Source organism: Elephas maximus, chromosome 2, assembly GCF_024166365.1.
Source record: "Elephas maximus indicus isolate mEleMax1 chromosome 2, mEleMax1 primary haplotype, whole genome shotgun sequence".
NCBI classification, from domain to species: domain Eukaryota; kingdom Metazoa; phylum Chordata; class Mammalia; order Proboscidea; family Elephantidae; genus Elephas; species Elephas maximus.
Genome location: NC_064820.1, coordinates 232,515,870 through 232,536,097, shown reverse-complemented (window position 1 = coordinate 232,536,097; position 20,228 = coordinate 232,515,870). Strand labels below are relative to the sequence as shown.

General features: G+C 49.9%; 1 protein-coding gene across 4 annotated transcripts; it reads left to right on the top strand.

Moving 5' to 3' along the window:
- Positions 1-4,004: 4,004 nt before the first annotated feature.
- IBA57 (iron-sulfur cluster assembly factor IBA57) lies at positions 4,005-18,893 on the top strand. Of its 4 annotated transcripts, none has more exons than XM_049875097.1 (4): positions 4,005-4,354; positions 14,221-14,567; positions 15,012-18,392; positions 18,447-18,893. In XM_049875097.1, the coding sequence occupies exons 1-3, from the start codon at positions 4,014-4,016 to the stop codon at positions 15,401-15,403; spliced, it is 1,080 nt and encodes a 359-aa protein (XP_049731054.1). In that variant the 5' UTR covers positions 4,005-4,013; the 3' UTR covers positions 15,404-18,392; positions 18,447-18,893. The 4 variants fall into 4 exon arrangements, with proteins under 4 accessions (XP_049731054.1, XP_049731055.1, XP_049731057.1 ...); XM_049875098.1 differs by lacking the exon at positions 4,005-4,354 and adding an exon at positions 4,417-4,649; XM_049875100.1 differs by lacking the exon at positions 4,005-4,354 and adding an exon at positions 11,975-12,134.
- The last annotated feature ends 1,335 nt before the right edge of the window (positions 18,894-20,228 follow it).

The following is a 20,228-nucleotide window of genomic DNA, read 5'->3' as shown; positions in this document are numbered from 1 at the left end:
GTTTAAAGTCAGGAAAGCTGTGTGTCAGGGTTGTATCCTTTCACCATACTTATTCAATCTGTATGCTGAACAAATAATCTGACAGTCTGGACTATATGAAGAAGAAGGTGGTGTCAGGATTGGAGGAAGACTCATTAATAACCTACGACATGCAGATGACACAACCTTGCTTGCTGAAAGTGAAGAGGATTTGGTTTGTGTGACCAGACAATGGGGAACAGCTGGTTTGTAAACTGTTGTTGTAAGGTGCCTGTCAAGACGGAAGTCGGTTCCGACCATAGCGACCCTGTGCACAACAGAACGACACGCTGCTCAGTCCTGCACCATCCTCATAATTGATGCTATGCTTGAGCCCATTGTTGCAGTCAGTGTCAGTCTATCTCATTGAGGGTCTTCCTCTTTTTTGCTGACCCTCTACTCTACCAAGCATGATGTCCTTCTCCAGGGACTGATCCCTCCTGACAACATGTCCAAAGTATGTGAGACGAAGTCTTGCCATCCTTGCCTCTAAGAAGCATTCTTGTCGTACTTCTTCCAAGACAGATTTGTTTGTTCTTTCTGGCGGTCCACGGTATATTCAATATTCTTCGCCAACATCACAATTTAGATGCATCAATTCTTCTTCCATCTTCCTTATTCATCACCAGGAAATGGTGGACAGCCACACAGTGCTGGGAATCATGGCCTAGCCAAGTTGACACACATTTTTGGAGGACACAATTCAATCCACAACAGGGTGGCGGGGGGTCGATGCCCTAGATTAAAGGAGACTAGAGAGACATGACAACCTAATGCCATGTGTGATCCTGGCTGGGACCACAGATTGAAAAAAGTGACAGTTACAAAGGACATAGTTGGAAGACTTGTGGAACTTTGCCCCTGGCTGGATGTCTTAAACTAGCAGGTGTGCTCTGGTGCTGTGGAGAAGCAGGAGTGAGTCCTAGTTCTTGGGAGCTGCTTGGTGCAGGATTTAGGGGCCAAGTGTCATGACATCTGCAACTGACAGATAAAGCAAATGTGTCCCCCTCTGCCTTCTCATCTCCCCTCCAGACAGGAGCTGCCCACATAGTCTTATGTGTCTACTTGATCCAAGAAGCTTACTCCTCACCAGTATCATTTTCTATCTTATAGTCCAGTCCAAACCCTGTCTGAAGAGTTGGCTTCAGGAAATGTTCCAGTCCTGGGCTAACAGAGGGTTCAGGGATCATAACCTTCAGGGTTCCTCTAGTCTCAGTCAGACCATTAAGTATGGTCTTTTTACAAGAATTTGAGGTCTGCATCCCATGTCCTCCTACTCCATCAGGGATTCTCTGTTGAGTTCTCTGTCAGGGCAGTCATCGGTGGTAGCTGGGCACTATCTAGTTTTTCCGGTCTCAGGTTGATGTAGTCTCTGGTTTGTGTGGCCCTTTCTGACTCTTGGGCTCATACTTACGTTGTCTTTGGTGTTCTTCATTTTCCTTTGCTCCAGGTGGGTTGAGACCAATTGATGCATCTTAGGTGGTTGCTCGCTAGCATTTAAGACCTCAGACACCACTCACCAAAGTGGGACGCAGAACTTTTTCTTAATAACTTTTGTTATGCCAATTGACCTAGATGTCCCTGAAACCATGGTCCCCAGGCCCTTGCCCCTGCTACTCTGGCTTTCGAAGCATTTGATTGTATACAGGAAACTTCTTTGCTTTTGGTTTAGTCCAGTTGCGCTGACCTCTCCTGTATTGTGTGTTGTCTTTCCCTTCACCTAAAATAGTTCTTGTCTCTTATCTAATTAGTGAATACCCTCTCTCCCTCCCTCCCCACTCTTGTGTAACTATCAAAGAATATTTTCTTCTGTTTAAACTTTTTCTTCTTATAATAGTGGTCTCATACAGTATTTGTCCTTTTGCAACTAATTTCACTCAGCATGATGCCTTCCACATTCCTCCATGTTATGTTTCACAGATTCATTGTTGTTCTTAATTGTTGCGTAGTATTCTGTTATGTGAATATACCATAATTTATTTATCCGTTCATCCATTGATGGGCACCTTGGTTACTTCTACTTTTTGCTATTGTAAACAGTGCTGCAATGAACATGGGTGTGCGTATACCTTTTCATCTGAAGGCTCTTATTTCTCTAGGATATATTCCAAACAGTGGGATTGCTGGATCATATGGCAGTCCTATTTCTAGCTTTTTAAGGAAGTGTCAAATCAATTTCCAAAGTGGTTTACCATTTTACATTCCCACCAGCAGTACATAAGTATTCCAGTGTCTTCACAACCTAACATTTATTATTTTATGTTTTTTGGATTAATGCCAGCCTTGTTGGGGTGAGATGGTATCTCATTGTAGTTTTGATTTGCATTTCTCTAATGGCTTATGATCATGATCATTTTCCTCATGTATCTGTTAGCCACCTGAATTTCTTCTTTGGTGAAATTAGGCCCAATCTTGAAGGAAATAACAGAGTGAGTCTAGTGGCTGTCTGACGGGGAAGGGAACCCAGGAATTGGGGTCATAGGTGACAGTGGCACCATGGGTGCCACTGACAGGCTTTGGAAAAGAGCAATGTCAGGAGGATGCAGGGAGGGGTGGCCAACAGTGGAAGCTGGGAGATGTTCAGGTGAGAGATGGTGATTGGCCAGCCAAGCGGCAGTAGCGAGAGTAGAGAAGAGAGGCTAGGTTCTGACACTGAAGCCTCTGCTGAGGCTTCCCCCCATTCCGCCTTGGTTCCCACCCTTCCATTGGCAGCCCGCCAAGCCATGGTCTCCAATGGCCGTTGGCCCCAACCATGGTGCAGTTTGAATTTGGCGCCAGAACCCTGCTCATGTGTGGTGCAAGCGGAAGGCCTGAAGAACTGTACCCTCAACCTGATGCCGGACCTGAGCATCACTGGAGGGGAAGATATTCTCCGGCAAGCTGTAGCACCTGAGCCCCTTTGCAAAGCGAGAGGTCCCACGATGCGACTTCCTTTGCAACATGATTCAGCACCTGGATTTCCAAATTTGGGTGTGGAGGGCTCAGGGTTTCACATTTCAGGTGCCAATCCCTGCCCCCTGGTGACTCAGAGACATAAAAGCTCCTAGCTCCCCTGGGGTAGGGAGCTCGTGGTATTTTGGCTGTTAGGCCCCATGTTGCTCCTTCTTTGCCCAAACAATATATTTCCACTTTTTTTTTTTTTTTAATTTCCCTTGCAATTGGTGGTGTCTGCCTCATTTCAATCGGCTAATGGGATTTTTTTTTAATGGGACAGGATAAGAACCCGCGTTTGGTTATAACATTACAGATATTGGTTTGAAAATGGGGAGAGAAGACTTGGAGACTGACAGCACAGATGCTCTCTTACAGGGCTTCACTGAAAACACAGTATTGAGCATAGTAGCTGATGGGGGAGTCAGGGTTCAAAAACTATGTCTTAGGATGGGACAAACAACCCCAGGTTTGTATGCTGAATGAAAAGCTTCAAAGCTACTGCTGTTAGTCACCATCAAGTGGACTCCAACTCATGGCGACCCCATGTGTACACAGCAGAACTGCTCCATAGGCTTTTCAAGGCTGTGGCCTTTTGGAAGCAGATCGCCAGGCCTGTCTCGCTAGGCACCTCTGGGTGGGATCAAACCACCAACCTTTCAGCTATTTGCACCATCCAGGGGCTCCATTTGTCAGAGAGGGGACAAGAAGTCACGGGCGAATTCGAGAAGCGACTGTCCTGGCTAGCCCCTGAATTTGCGCTGGTAAGAGGGCAGAATCCTCACGGAGAGGCAGTGGAACCCACAGCCACGGGACGCACGGCAGGGAAGCTGCCGCCCGGTGTCGCCCCGCCTCGCGGGCGTACTGACAGGGCGAGGCCCCGCCTCCCTCTCCCCGGGCGGACTGACTGACAGGCCGAGGCCCTGGCTCCCTATCCCCCGGCGGACTAGTATGCCGACGTCCCACCCCTGCCCGGCGGGCGCCGCCAGGGGCCGCTGTGGCAGAACTCGCAGAGACGCTACCCTCGTCCCGTCCCTTCCTGCCCGTCCTCACTCCTGCCCAAGATGGCGGCCGCGGCGCTCCTCCGCTGGACGGCCCCAGGCCGTGGCGCCTCCGCCTGGGGCTTGCGGCTGTGCGCGGCCCCGAGGCGCCGCCTCACGCACGGCGCAGGCAGTCCTGGCGGTGACAACGGCAACGACTCGGCCTGGACCTGCTTCCCACTTGGCGAGCGCGGGGTGCTGCGCGTGCGCGGGCCGGACTCGGTGCCCTTCCTCTCGGGGTTGCTGACCAATGAGCTGCCGCTTCCGGGTCCCGGGACTGGGACGACCCCGCCTTCGGCGCGTGCGGGCTACGCCCACTTTCTCAACGTCCAGGGCCGGACGCTCTATGACGTAATCCTGTACCGGTGAGAGAGGTGGAGGGTTCCTGCGGGCCGGAGAGGGCCGGGGCGCCCAGGGGTGGGTCCCGGCGCCCCAGGGAGGGTCCCTGCGCCCCAGGGAGGATCCTTGGGAGCCGAGGAGGGCCCTGGCGCCTGGGCGAGGGCCCGTCAGAGCTGCCGCTCCCGATGCAGCCCTGCCTGGCGCGCCATACTGCCTCCACCTCACGGAAACCGTCAGGCGACGCCCGGCCATGAGCCGTCCCCAGGCCGGTTTCCTCTGGCGCCACCATCGTTTTTCTGTGGACATGCTGTGCTTCTTGAGGTCTCCGATTTGCACCTAATTTCCCTAGGCCCCTCCCCAGCTAGTAATGTTTTGGTTAAATCAGTCAGAATTGCCATTATTATGACTAATTAATATTTACTGTTAAAGCCAAGTAAAGAACGTTGATTTCTTTTTACAACTTTTGGTTTTCATTGCCTTAGTTTTGTCAAAAAAAAAAAAAATGAGGTGTTATAATTTGAAGTCTTGTTTGATTTATAGATCCGTGAATGGGCAGCACCTTCTCTGTAACCTAGAGAAGTGCTCCCTCGAACGGAGACAGGCCAGGGGTTTATATTGGTAACAGAAAAATGAGGAAGTGGGGAGAACAGAACACAACATTTTTTCCCCTGTACTTTGAAGTTGCATTTGGTCATTTTATCATAGTATTAAGTCAGGTAGAAACCCTGGTGGCATAATGGTTAAGAACTAGGGCTGTTGCCAGTTCGAATCCACCAGGCGCTCCTTGGAAACCCTATGAGGCAGTTCTACTCTGTCCTGTAGGGTCCCTTTAAGTTGGAATTGACTCAACAGCAGTTTTTTTTTCTTTTAATTAAGTCAGGCAAGGAGCTCTGGTGGCACAGTGGTTCAAGCAACTGGCTGCTAACTGAAAGGTTGGCGGTTGGAAACCACCAGGGCTCTGTGGGAGAAAGATGTGGTTATCTGGTTCTGTAAAGATTTACAGTCTTGGAAACTCTGCGGGGTCGCTTCGAGTTAGAATCGACTCAATGGCAGTGAGTTTGGGTTTGGTATTAGGTCAGGCAAAAAAACAAGGTATAATGGAGCAATTAAAACTTAAGCTTATCATTACTAAAGGTTTTGATCAAAGATTCTATAAAAGAATGTCGATCAAAAGGGGGAAAAATGCAGAATAGAATTTCAAATTCTCAGTGAAATCCAGACTTTCTGGAGCTATTTAGGCTGGATGAAACCCCAAAACTACTGCTCTGAAATAATCTTTAAACTTTGAACCAAAACTGTCCCCTAAAGTCTTCTTTGAACCAAAAAATAGCTTAATTAGTATATCTGCTTTGAGCATTGTGATCTTTTAAAGAATTATCTATGTGAGATCAAATTGACAACTACAACTCAAAATATTGGATGAGAAGCTTAGGGGGCAGTGAGTTTAAGATAATGATGGTAGAATAATTTGGAAAAGTATACACCCATTCCTCACTAATTGATGTGGGTAGGTTCCAAAGACCAGGTCACTATGTGAAAAGAGGCGTTATGTGAAAATGGAGGCTGACTATTTCGTTACATAACTGCCAATTACATCATTATATAACTGCCAATTACATCATTACAGGACTGACAAACTACTGAGAAACATGGCCCAGCCAAGTTGGCATAACCCTAACCATCACAGCCAGGGTTACTCTTGCCTCAGATTTTGGTGTTTGTTACTACCAGATGTATGTCGTTAATGTGCAAAATAGTCGAATGGTAGATTTTTTTTTTGCTATCGTAAATGCAAAATGGCAAATAATGAAATAATCAGTAAGTGAGGAGTAGGTGTGGTGAGAATGGTAATACAGCTTGAATGTAAACAATGTCACTGAATTGTATGTACAGAAATAGTCAAAATGGTATATCTGGCTGTATATACTTTCACCAAAATAAAACGATAAAAAAGAGGTCCCTGGAGTGAAATTTGTCCAAGCTGAAATTCCAGCGAATCTGGAAAAGGAAGAAAAGATTTAACCGGAACTGATACTCCACACCTTCTCGCTGTAATTACAGGCAGTCGGTCGTGTTGGATAATCCACCGGTTCTGTCTTTTCTCTGAGCTCTGCCTTTCTAAACTGGATCAGTTCCGAGGCCTGCTGCACAGCTCTGCTCCCAGGACTTCCTGCTTACTCACCCTGGGAAATCCCATTATCTCTCTCCTGTGTGCATCCTATTTCTTGGATTCTTTGCCTTTGTCTTCCTCAGTTCACTCCCTCATTTTGGAGGAACACGTTGTTTAGTAGCTTCTTAAGAAATAAGATACATGACATGAGTTTTTTGACTCGTGGTATGTCTGTAAATGGTTTTACTTGATAGCTCACCTGGGTATAAAATTCTAGGTTGAAAATTGTCACTGAGAATTTAAAAGGCGTGACTTCATTGTCTTCTGGCTGCAATTATTTCTTTTGAGAAGTCTAATGCTGTTCTTATTACCAGTTCTTTATATGTCAACTGCTTTTTTCTTTGGAAGCTTTTAAGAGTTTTTTTTATCCCTGATGTCTTGAAATATCATAACAATATGCCTTATTTTGGGTCTTTTTCCATAACTTATTTCTGGGTACTTGGTGGGCAAAGTGAATCTAGAGCAGGGGTCAACAAAGTATGATCCTCAGGCCAGAGCCAGCCTGCTGCCATTTTCATAAAGCTTTGTTGGAATACTGCCATGCTCCTTTGTTCACATATTATCTGTGGCTACTTTTGCCACACAGTGGGAGAGTTGAGTAGTTGTGATAGAAACCTTATGGCCTTAAGCCCAAAATATTTACTATCTGGCCCTTTAAAGAAAAACCCCTGCTCTGGAGGTTTAGGTCTCTGTGTATTTCCTACTTCATTGTCATTGTCTTACATATTTATTTTCTTTTCTCTAATTTTTTTATCTTAAAAAAAAAAAAAACCCCTATATTTTATTATCTGGAGTTTTCTATGTTAGTAATTTTCAGAAGTATTCTGATTATCAGCTGATGCCTTTGAACTACGGCTTTGGCAAAGAATATTGAATTACGGACTGTCAGAAGAATGAACACGTCTGTCTTGGAAGAAGTACAGCCAGAGTGCTCCTTGGAAGTGAGGTTGGCAAGACTTCATTTCATGTACTTTGGACATGTTATCAGGAGGGACCAGTCCCTACAGAAGGATATCATGCTTGGTAAAGTAGAGGGTCAGTGAAAAAGGAAGACCTTTGACAAGCTAGATTAACACAGTGGCTGCAACAATGGGCTCAAAGATAGCAATGATTGTGAGGATGGCGCAGGACTGGGCAGTGTTTGTTTCTGTTGTATATAGGGTTGCTATGAGTCAGAACCAACTCCATGCCACCTAACAAGAACAACAGTTTGATTATTGATGTTTCGGTTTATTTATTAGCTTTGTAATGATGTTGCTTCAGCTCCCAAATTTGTTTCCTTATGTCTGCAATCTCCCTTATATCTTTTTCCCTTTGATCCCTTGTTTTATCAAATTCATATTCTTATAAGTTGTTCTACATTGAGAATTTCCTTTTGTTTCTTGAGAGTTTTTTTCTTTTTGTACTTTTTCATCTGTTGTATTTTTTTGCATAGCTGCTGTGCCAGCAGTTGTTAACTTGCATATGTTTTTTGGGTGGTAGGAGCCCTGGGGGCCCAGTGGTTAAGAGCAACGGCTGCTAACCAAAAGGTTGGCAGTTTGAATCCACCAGCCACTCCTTGGGAACTCTATGGGGTAGTTCAGCTCTGTCCTGTAGGGCCGCTATGAGTCAGACTTGACTCGATGGCAGTGGGTTTGGTTTTTTTTTTTTGGTATATGCTTGGGTGGTTCTTTGCAGACATTTTGTTTGCTCTGATTGGTACAGTAGACTGTCCCACCGTAGTGTTTGGAGAGGAGTTTCTCTCCACTAGCTAATTTCTGGGAACCGGGTATGTGGTGTGCTGCTCAGCTTGCTGTTGTATAGCCTGAGGGAATGGGGGTAGTGATGGTTGTGGGCGCCTCTGTCCCTCCCTGGCATGGCAGTGAAGGACAAAGTCACCCAACTCTGGACTCCCTTCTGAAATTTTAATTAAGAATGGTGTGTCAGGTGCTATTCCCCGTAGGTGGTGGTGGTGGTGAATACGTAATTCCTGTGGGGGCACACCAGGGAACTCGGGAGTCGCGAACTCCACCAGAGAGGTGCAGTCCTGTAATTTATGATCCCATCTCTCCTCAACAGTTATAAGAGGGGGAAGATAAGGACACCCCTAAGTTTTGGGGGTATATGATAGGCATTACGTAAAAAAGACAGGAGAGAAAGAAAAGATACAGTGGCTGCAACAAATGGGCTCCAGCATTGTGATTGTGATTGTGAGGATGGTGCAGGACCGGGCAGTATTTTGTTCTGTTGTGCATAGGATCGCTGTGAGTTGGAACCAACTCGATGGCACCTGACAACAACAACTACAATCTGCGCCAGTTCTGCTCCAGTGGTGGGGGGGTGGGGCCGAGAGCTGAGCTCTTCTGTTTTTTCCACTCCAGATGCTTCTTTTCTTGTCTGACAACTTTTGAAGTTCATAAGTTTATATCCCGTTCCTTGTATGATTGCTGTCGATAACTGTTCTAGGGTAAAAACATCACAAAGTTCAGTAAAACAAAAAGAAAAGTTTTATTCAGCTTATATTTAAAGAGGCAAAAGTGGGAAATGGACAAGCATGCTGCCAAAGCCATGTCTGCCCGAGTCCAGTGAATGTGGGAAAACGGACAAGTGTCCTGTCAAAGCTGTGTCCGAGTCCAAGGTACGTTATAGAACCGTCCGTGCACATTACCGTTACAGATGGGCAAAACCTGTGAAAGCTCCGCCTTTTCACAGAGTGGCCAGAAACTGCGGAATCGCCGGGATTCTACATTGTGAGTTGTCGTCCTTAACAATCACTGCTACAGGCTTCAGTAACAACAGTCAGGAGGGTCCTCATTGGGCCAACAAATCTTCTGTTCACTAAGTGCTAATAGAAAAAGATAAGAGTGGAAAGTATGTGGGTCTTCATGTTCTTTTTATGATTTGTTTACAGGAAAGATTCCCTAAAAGATGTTTTCCAAGATTGTCCTAGCTCTTGTCCTTATGCCTCAGGGCCCAGTTGATGAGTCACGTTCTTTATGCTCAAGGACAGGGAATAAATGGCTCCAGTATTATCTCCTAAATTGTAGTTTACTTGCCCTCTTACCATGTTTCGCTCTTTTTGGCAGTTCCTCTGGGGAGAAGGCCCTGTTGCGAGACAGAGGGGTCAGGGCCCTTTCCCCTGTGCATCCCTGGCTTCTCTGCGGTTGGTTCCTGCCTGCCATCTTCTCTGCTTTCTCTCTATAGGGTCGCAGTGAGTCGGAATCGACTCAGTGGCACTGGGTTTGTTTTTTTTGGGTTTTGGACCTTTTTATTTCAACCCTCATACTTGTAATGTCTGAGAGCATCTTGCTTAGCCTTCACTTGTTCCTTCCGTAAAGCATCCTGCTCTTGTTTCCTGAGTATAATGTCTTAGATGAGGCTGTAGTTTTTGTTACAGCTCCCCCCCCCGCCCCCACCCCAATATGTTCGTTTTCTCTGGGTCCTTTTTTCAGGTTTGTTTTGATTTCTGTCTTTCATTTTGGGGGCTTTCCTCAAATGCTTGGCTGCTAGAAAGAGATGAAATAAGAATCTGGCTTCTGGGTGAGATTTGTTGACAGAAGGGCTTCACCATAAGAAGATCTCATGATAAGCTGACTTTTTGTGGGATAGCCTGAGGTATCTTAGTATGTACATAGTTTCTTGGGGTGTGGGGTAGGGCAGTTCAGTTTCTCAGAAGAATCCTGATAAGGAGGCCAGACGTGTCCCGTGGACCATTTTGAGGCGTTTTACCACAGGTACTTGTTTTCTGTCTGCATCCTCACCCTTGCCATTTTCCATGCCTGGGCTCCCCAAATCTGGCACTGTTGGGGTGGGGATGGAGGGAGTCACCTGCCTGTGTGATGGAGGGGCAGTGACGTGGAGTTCTGTATCAGTTCCCTGTCCCCACAATCGTGCTGGGTCGCAGGCAGCCCAAACCTCAGGGGCACACAGCCATGTGCCCGAACATGGATTTAACACGTGTTTGCAGGTTACGCTTGACCTTGGCTGAGCCGTGTCTGATCTGGGATGGCTTTGGCCAGAGATCTGGGTGACTTGGCTCTAATCCATGCCTCTGGCCTGGGCATGTACTCGTGCCAAGACGTGCCTCCACATCCGTCACCTTTGCCAACATCCCACTAGCCGAAGGAGTCAAGCGCCTGCCACAGCGGGGCATTAACAAAGCCGCCAGACACAGAGAGGGTGAAGAATCAAGAATTAAAGCCACAATGCTCCTTGGAAGCAAGGATGGTGAGACATCATCTCAAGGATGTTATCAGGAGGGACCAGTCCCCAGAGAAGGACATCATGTTTGGTAAAGTAGAGGGTCAGTGAAAAAGAGGAAGACCCTCAGCAAAACGGATTGGTACAGTGCCACAACAATGGGCTCAAGCATGACAATGATTGTGAAGATGGCAGTGTTTCGTTCTGTTGTACTTAGGGTCATTGAGTTGGAACCAACTAGACGGCACCAACAGCAACATTGCAGAGTCTTACTGCTCCTTGCTCCGGCTTCAGTCAGCCTCTTTATTTTTAACCCACATCTTGGTCTATATTCCTAAGATTTCAGAGCTTCACAGGCAAAACTGGCCTTTCACCCTACTCTGTAGGCCCTTACGATTCAGCCTCTGTGCTGTTAGGTTATGTGCTACCTATCCTTAGCTTTCCACCTTCCCAAAATGTGACTGTTTCCTTCTGTGTGGATTGAATTATGTCCCCTCAAAGTATGTGTTCTAAATCCTAACCTCTATGCCTGTGGTTATAATCCCATTTGGGAATGGGTTGTCTTTGCTATGTTAATGGGCGCAGGGTTAGTGTACGATGTGTCTTGAGCAGATCTCTTTTGAGATATAAAAGAGACTAAACAAGGAGCAGATGAGAGATGGGGTAAGATAGGTGCCAAGACACGTGGAGATCTCCAAGAAGCCAGGAAGTAGAAGCTGAAGAGAGAAGAACCTTTCCCCAGAACTGACAGAGAAAGACTTCCCATAGAGCCAGCACTCTGAATTTGGACTTCTAGCCTCTTAAACTGTGAGAAACTAGATTTCTGTCTGTTAAAGCCACTGGCTTTGGTATTTCTGTTACAGCAGCACTAGAGGACTATGGTACCCCCTGTGTCATCTTTGTGAATGTTTGGCCTTTTCAGTTCCTTCACTGTCATCGTAGAGCATTTGGGAGAAGAGAGGTAATCACAAATTCTCTGTCCATCGTGTTTACCCAGAAAACCATTTTCAAGAATGATTTTTTAAAACCTCAAATATGATGTATTTCTCTTTTTAAAAATCCTCTAGCAGGCCCCCCAGTACCGTCGTGGCAGTCTAACCAACTTCTTGGTAAGACATTGAGGGCTGGGTCTTCCCACCAGCACCCTTGTTCCAGCCAGCCTGCCAAACCACTGGCAGAGCCCTGGACCCTAAGCTGCCTGGGGCCTGCGTGCCTTTGCAGCTCAGCTTCCCGATGGGCTCGGCTTAGGGACTCTGTCTCGGGGTTGTCTTAACCGGGAAGCATCCCTGACCCCCAGGTGTGGTCTCAGGAGCCTGGGCGCGTGCCTCCAGTGCTTCATTGCTTCCTTGCATTGCAGGGATCCTGCTGGCTCAGCTTGCGTTCCTGCACTCCTCTTTGGTGGAGCTGGCTTAGATCTTCAAGAGCAGCACAGGCAGAGCTCGCCTGGAATTGGACAGGTCAGGGAAGCTATCCTAGAGGAGGGTGCTCTGGAGGAGGGAGAGGTGCCGGCAAGAGTGGAAGGGGCAGCATGAGCAGAGGGGAGTATTTAGGGGAGTGGGGTCGGGGCGGGGAGAAGAAGGGGAGCATGGAGAACCTTGGATTCCAGACCTTGGCATTTGTACTTTATTTCTTTGTGGGTTTTTCCAAAGCCTTCACTCTAGGTGGGAAAGTAGACGGGAGGAGGCCCAGTGGACACCTGGGGCAGCAGTGCCCCTTTGTGGCGGGTGCAGGTACTGCCCAGTAACCCTCAATCTCCAGTTTAAGGCTTAAAGATTATCTCAGGGCAGTAGTTTCGGGGGTTCATCCAGCCTCAGTGGTTCCAGAAAGCCTGGATTCCGTGAGAATTTAAAATACTGTTCTACATTTTCCCCCTTTTTGTTAGGATTCTTCTATAGACTCTTTGATCCAAATGTTCTGTATGGTAGCCAGGCTCCATCCAGTTCTTCTAGTCTCGTGGCAAAGGTAACAGTTACTTATGAGCCGCATACTGAATTGATTCTCTAAGCCTCGCATTTTTTCCTCTCTTAGTTTGTCTTTATCTTTCTGTCTGTCAGATTTTCTCAATTTTATTGAATTCTATTTAAGTTTATACTTCAGCTTTTGTGTTTTTAACTTCTAAGAACTTTTTCTATTTCCTGATTTTTCTTTTTAAATAATTTCCTCTACATGTTTTAAAGGCATGATCCCTTGTTGTTTTGTTCTCTGTCATTTCCCCAGACGTGTGGTGCTCCTTGGCTGAGGTGCTGAGAAGCCAATGAGAGGGATTGTGTGCAGGGCAGGGCGTGGCAAACACGGTTTGCACTATGGGGAAGCCTGCGGAGATCCTCTGGGGGTGATTGGCTTTTCTGGAAAAGGATCCAACTCTCTCCTACCTGGGAGGCTTGGGGATACCTGCTGATGGGCTCTGGGAGGCTGGGGGGAGGTCTGCTGATATTTTCTGGGGGTTGGGGAGCACCTGGTGAAATACTTTCTCTTACATGTCCTTGGTGGTCTCACCCCCATTCCGTGTCTCCCTCTGCCCTGGCGTGCCGATCATTAGTCATCCATAGCTACAATCTGGGCCACTGAACTAGCTGCACCCTGGACTCTCTGTTTAGCTGTTGCCCAGGCACCTCCATCCGCTGCCCAAAGCTGAACTGTTCCTCTATTCCTGCCATTTCTTGCTCAGTAAATGGCACCGTGGACCACCTAGTGGCCTGGATCAGAAGCCTGGGAGCCATTGGCCCCGGGTGACAAGCTGGTGTCATCCCAAGTGGTGTGGCCACCTGGAGTGCAGTTCAAGCTCAACCGGGAGAGCCCACAGCCAGGTTTCTCCGTTTGCCCTGGGTAGAGTGGGGAGGTGCTGTGGCCCCTCCTGCTGTTCATCCCCTGGCCACCAGGACCAGCTGTGCCACAGCAGAGTCCCAGTCCGTTGCCCATGCCACCCTTGACAGAGCCAGGCTTCCTCACTCAGTGCCTGGGCCCCACCCCATACCCCCATCCCCGCCCCCCGCCAGAGCGGTCTTCCTGAGACCCAGGCCGAACCTGTTGCAGCAGGACGCAGACCCTGTTCCCCCATGTGGCTTGCCCTGCCTTTCTGTCTCCTCTCAGCACTGGGTGCCACCAGCACCCCCACCCCCCATCCTGCACTGCTGTCTGGCTAGGGTACACCGCCCCTCCTCCATCTGGCTAGCTGCTGGTTGCCCTCTCGGCCCTGGGCTGTCTCCCATTGCTGTCCGAGCTCTGGGAGGCCGTCATGGTCCGGCATCCCTGGGTCCCCGGGCCAGTTCCAGTGCATGCTGGTGATGGCTCACAACGTCAGGGCCGGTGCTGCTGTGACCCCATCCGATTCCGCGGGACTGGTGTGGTGGCTCAGCGTGCCCTGAGCTGACGTGCAAGCAGGGAGAGGAGAAGCCTGTGTTCTGGAGGGGCAGCCCTCCCACACACCTTGTGCCAGCAGTCCCAGTGGGGTGTCCTCGCCTGGTGCCAGCACACCATGGGAGGCCTGGTGGTGTCGGGAGGGAGTGGCAGGTCCCCTCACCTCCCACGCACTGTCTCCTACAGGGTCCCTGAGGCAGGTGTGGACGCGGCAGCAGGCTTCTTTCTCGAGTGTGACATCTCCGTGGCGCACACGCTGCAGAAGCACCTGGTGTTCCACCGGATCCGGCGGAAGGTGGAGGTGGAGCTTTGCCCGGAGCTGGGAGTGTGGGCCATGCTGCCCAGCACCTCCGAGGTCCACAGAGCCCCCCTGCAGGAGAAGGCAGAGGGGGCCACAATCCTCACTGCCGACCCCAGGACGGCCTGCATGGGCTGGCGCCTGCTCACCCCAAAGGAGAGCTCGGCCCTGTACCTGGTGCCCGGCAGCCGGCACGGGGACCTCAGGGACTATCACAGGCACCGATACCGGCAAGGTAATGCATTCTGTGCGGGCAGGGCAGGTTAGGAAGATGGGCTGGCAGCAGTGCGGGGAGCAGGTCTGCAGAGGGATGCTCAGGCAGGCGGCCTCTGGGGACAGAGTATCAGAGGTGGGTTCCCGTGGGGTTCCCTTGCAGGTGTGAGTGGAGGTGCCTCAGCAGGTGCTGGGTGATGAGTCCTTCGGAAGAGCCTTAAGTGTCCAGGTGGAGAAGCATCAGGAACTCAGTGGGGAGGGCCTGCGAGGCTTGGGGCCTCGCAGGTGTCATGTCCCCTGATGCTCAGCTTCAAGGGCTGGCTCACCTGGGGCTGGGATCTTGCTGGGAGCAGGGGAGGGAAAGCCCACCCTTTCTCTGGGCTTGGCTCTCCTGGCAGCATGGCTGAGGCCTTCCGAGTCACTGCCGTTTCAGCTCTGACCCGGTTTCTCCCTCCCCTCTCAACAGGCATTCCAGAGGGGGTACGAGACCTCCCCCCAGGAGTGGCTCTGCCCTTGGAGTCCAACCTGGCCTTCATGAACGGAGTCAGCTTCACCAAGGGCTGCTATGTCGGCCAGGAGCTGACGGCCCGCACCTACCACATGGGTGTCATCCGCAAGCGTCTCTTCCCCGTGCAGCTGTGTGGCCCGCTGCCGGCAGCCGGCATTGCGCCTGGCACCCCTGTCCTCACTGAGTCAGGAAAGGCAGCTGGGAAGTTCAGGGCCGGTGAGGGCGACGTGGGGCTGGCCCTGCTGCAGACTGAGAAAATCAAGGGTCCTCTGTACATCAAAAGCTCTGAAAGTGGTCATGTGGCCTTAAGTGCTTCTGTGCCAGCCTGGTGGCCCAAAGCCACCAAGTAAACCTGAATGTCCCCTCTGGTGTTGGCTGGGCTGAGCTGCCCATGGTGCCATGAAGGGTGCTGGCCTATGGAGCTTGTCCACTTGTTTGCTGTGCCCTCTGCAGCTTAGCAGGCATTCCAGGGCCTTGCTGCTGTCACGCCCCTGACCTCCCTCGGGGAGCCTTGAGGAGGGCAGCCAGCTGGCCAGTGTTCCCCAAGTGGGCCCCTGTGAGCACCCACCTTGGGAAGTTCCTATATGTGCCCACCTCATGTGGCTGCAGGCTTCGGATGCTTCCTTGGAGACCCTGGCACTCAGTGTCTAGCTGAGGACTGGGCCTTCCTCTCCTCTGGCTCAGGAGAAGAGGTAGGACCCCTGCTGGGGGAGAAGCCAGCCTGCCACTGTGCTGATCTAAGCCCCTGTAGACCCAGGGCCAGGCTGCAGATGGGCCCAGGGGCCATCTGTCCATCAGAGCCCAGGACAAAGCTGGGCCTTGGTGCATGGAGCCGGCACAGTGAGGAAGTGGGCTCTGGATCGCCAACACCGACTCCTGACCTATTCAGAAACCAGCCTTGGACTGGTGTGGGCTCTGGAGCGCCAAGGATGGGGGCCACGTGTGTTGCTGGTGGATTTCCGGGGTGAGAGATTTGATAATGCTTTACCATGGGGTTGGCTCTGGAACACATCTCAGGTTGTCTGCAGGTCAGGAATGTTGGGTCTGACACCTCTATGTTGTTGAGATAGTTGAGTGTGCATATGGAGACACACACACCCTGATACACACATACTTAACACATGCACACCTACACACGCACCAGTACATGTGCACACCTATACACAGACACCTATACCCACACACCTGTACACACGCGAGTACACGCACTGGTACACATGCACACAGTGGTACATGCACACCTATACATGCACACACCTCTGTACATGTGCACACGAGTACACACATACCGAGACACATACCTGTACATGCACACCTATACACGTGCACACCAGTACATACATTCTGAGACACACATGCCTATACATGCACACCTATACACGTGCACACCAGTATACATACTGAGATACACATACCTATACATGCACACCTTATACACGCACACAGGTAGATGCACACGTCTACACATGCATACCTTTACACTCACATGTGTACACACGTGCAAGTATACCCTTTGAAACAAAGCCCACAAGCCAGTTTGTTCTCTCTTGAGGTGTAACTTTAAAGCCATTCGAATTAGCTTCTGCTGCTGACTGCTGAGTTCCCGGGCGTACTTCTTCCCAGACACTTCACAAGGAGAGAGAAGAATTGATGCACTAGTCACTCGTGTCTGTCAACACTTCCTGCCCTTTGGTTAGAACCCACACACTCGGCACAGCCTCTGCAGCACCGCAGCCTGAGCTCCGTGGTGAGGAGGGATGAGGAGGGCTCGCTGCCTCTGATGCAGAGGCCACCTGGGTGAGACCAGGCAGCCGCAGCCCTGGCAATGAGAAGGTCTGCTTAAGCCTTCTGATTTATTTATTTACAGGCATGTCTTTACAGTGAGAGAAGTAAAGATATGCTGCTAAATGATGGGGACACCTCTTTTTCCCTTTAAACCACTAACTTGCCCCTTGCCCCCCGTTGTAATGTGAACTTCTTGGTTTGGTGCGTCTCAACTGCTGCATCTTGAGTGCCTATTAAAGAATGATCTGGAAGCAGCTGACTTGGAACTCGGCCTTTATTTTGAGCAGGAGGCGGCTGGGCCTTTGTTTTTGGGAGCATGGTGGACCGGATACACTGACAACAACTCAATAAATACACCAGGTGCAATATCTCAGCAAAGTTTCCGGTGCATTGCTGGGCTGACCAGAAAGGAGTCAACCCTCAGAGGTCAAGCGAAAGACCAAAGCAGCCGTCCGTGCCTCAGCTTTGCCTTCTCACTTCCTTCTTCATATCTGCCCATCAGCTTTCTTTTGTTGAAAATTGGCATAATGTCGAGGTAGAATTTTAGCAGGAGTGCTTCATGCTTTCGGTCATTTTCGCGTCATTTCAGTCCATATAGGATGATTTACAAGCCAGTGTCATGGTGCCATTTTTAACCCCTACTGGTTGTTTTCTTAATCGCACACCGAGGTGTCATCAGGATTGAGACCAGTTTCTAACCACAGGCCGGGAACTGGCCCTCACGGTGTGGTTGGGAGCCTGGTGGATGTCCTCACTGTGAGGTGGGACTGTGCTCCTTAGGCAGGATGTGTTCCCGGAATGAGTGGAGAAGCAGCACCGCCAGATCCCAGTTGTGCTTCTCCGTGCCTCCAGGTGACCTGTGCTGTAAGTTTAAAGCACCTACAACGTCTCTCTTTGTGGTCACCCAGAGTCCGGAGCAAGGCATCTTCTCTGTGCAAGAGTATTTGTAAAATAGGGCCTGTTTGGTATGAGCAGCAAACTTTTGTGCCAGTGATACAGAACCGAATAACTTGGGGGAACTGAAGTAAATCCGAAAGGGAGCAGGCGCTGTGGCATTTTAAGCTTAGGCAGCTTCTGAGTGACATGCTAAGCTGCCTTAGGTATTACGGGTAGACAGCTATTGAATGTGCCCTAAAAATGTCTTCAGTGTTCTCCAGGTGATTTACTTTGTTGGACAAACCCAATTAGTTCCACAAAGATGAGTGGTGCTTTTAGAAAGCATTGGCTTTTAGGAGCTCAAAAGCAGGCCTTGTGGGGCCACGAAAGCCTCTGGTTAAGAGGGGAATAGTCAGTTCAGTCTTTACATTTGACACAGTTTTATAATCCCTGAGTGTGAAAACTGGCGTAGATTCTCAGTAAACTCTTTGCTGCTTTTCATATCTGTTTTGTAAAAAGTATAAGGTTCTGAAAAATTAACTTATGGTTAAATAGGAAGATGACACAGCAGCAGCCTCGCCTGCTACCTGGAGGTGCCCCTTGGTAGGTCTGCTTTCCGGCTGCGTGGGTGTGGGCAGCGTGTGGCCATGCTCAGTTGCATGTGTTTGGAGCAGTCACGTGGGTGTGGGCAGCGTGTGGCCATGCTCAGTTGCATGTGTTTGGAGCAGTCAGCGCACAGGCGAGCATCACTCCGGTGGGTGGCCTGGCGGTGTGGCCTCGTGGCTGGGGCACTGGCCTTGTTTGGGTCTTTGGTCCCTTGCCACATGCAGGCTGTCAGCTGTCCCTTCCTGCTGCCCTTGGCGCCTGACTTGGACAGGCTGCTTTGGGCCAAGAAACAGGCGAGCATGTTGGTAGCTGAGAACAGATAGCTTTGGAGGAGCGTCTGGGGGCTCCCCTGTGAATGCCAGTATCGGCAGGGCAGTGTCCCCAGGAAGGGAAGTGGCTAGCTGCGGGGCCTGTGGGACAGCCCAGTGCGGGGGGCGGGGGGGTGTGTGCGGGGGGCTCCCAATGTCAAGGTCAATGAGAAATTACAAGGGGCGTGGCCTAAGGGCCTAGCAGAGGGTGAAGAACCGCAATTGCAAGGAAAGGGCTGGGTTTGGACTGGCTGAATGTAATATGATCCCCAACTTCCACCCCCCCGCCCCCCACCCCTCCCCCTGTCTCAAAATAGCGCCTTTTGAATTAGCTGCTTCTATTCTTTTGTTGTGGTGCAACTCAGTAACGGTCTTCCAGGTCTTCCAAGAGCAAAGCGCTTGCTCTCGGTGCACGCTTGTGGGTTGTGGTTCGTTCAGAAAGCATTTTCGCCGCGGAAGCAGCAGGTCCTTCTGAAGGGCCCCCTGAGAGTGTCAGCCGCAGATTTGTGCCTCGGTTTCCACCAGCAGTGTGCTCCCGGAACTGCCAGGAGGTGATGTCACTTCACCTGGTGTCAGGGCCTCAAAAAGTCAGCAGGGTCCTGGAAAAAGCGGACGACGGGCTGAGCCCGGGCACGTGCCTAGGAGCGCCGGTGTCCGAGGGTGGGGAATGGAAACGCCTTTGTATGATTATGAGATAGGGTAGCTCTGTTTTCAGACGCTGTCACACGCCACACATGGCCTCGTCACAGTGTTGTGATTAAAGCCGGCGGAAGTGATTGACCTCAAACAGGAGCCAGCAGGTGGGGCAGCACCGGGGGCCTGGGTACCTGGCTGTGCCAGCCGTCCACCCTTAGGGTCAGTGAGCTGCCCACGGGTAGGGGGCAGCGTTCAGACACTGTCCTTCATGGTTTTTGCTGCTGCAGCACAGGGGGAGCGGCTTCTGGAGTGTGTTGGAAGGACGTGCTGTGCCCCAGGATACGCTCATGTGACTTGGTTAGGGGAGTTACAAGGTGGTACAGGTTCACACATCCGCTGCGGACCTGGTGCTGCCCATCCACACCCTCTCTGCTCTTCGGGGGGCCCAAGCCTGTTTCCTGGGTTGAAGTGAATTTTCCCCAATTGCTAAGAGGTTGAGCACCCTCTCCTTGGCCTGTTGGCCATCTGCTTCTCTGCTGTCGGTGCATCTTCAAGTCCTTTGCCTGATCTTCCCTAGGGGGCCTTTACCTCTTGCTTACTGATTTTCTAGAAGTTATGTATTCTGAAGACCAATTCTTTGTCATTTATATATGTTGCAAACATTTTCTCCCAGTATGAGACTTGTTTTTTACTTTCTTGAATGGTGTCTTTTTATGACAGAAGTTCTTAATTTCAATGCAATTCACTTTTATCTTTGTTTTTTCTTTAAGGTGTGCTATGGCACTGGGTATGGATTGAATTGTGTACCCCAAAACTGTGTGTCAGCTTGGGCTAGGCCATGATTCCTGGTACTGTGTGGCTGTCCACCATTTTGTGGTCTGATATGATCTTATGTGTTGTAAATCTTATCTCTGTGGTGTTAATGAGGCAGAATTAGAGGCAGTTATGTTAACGAAGCAGGACT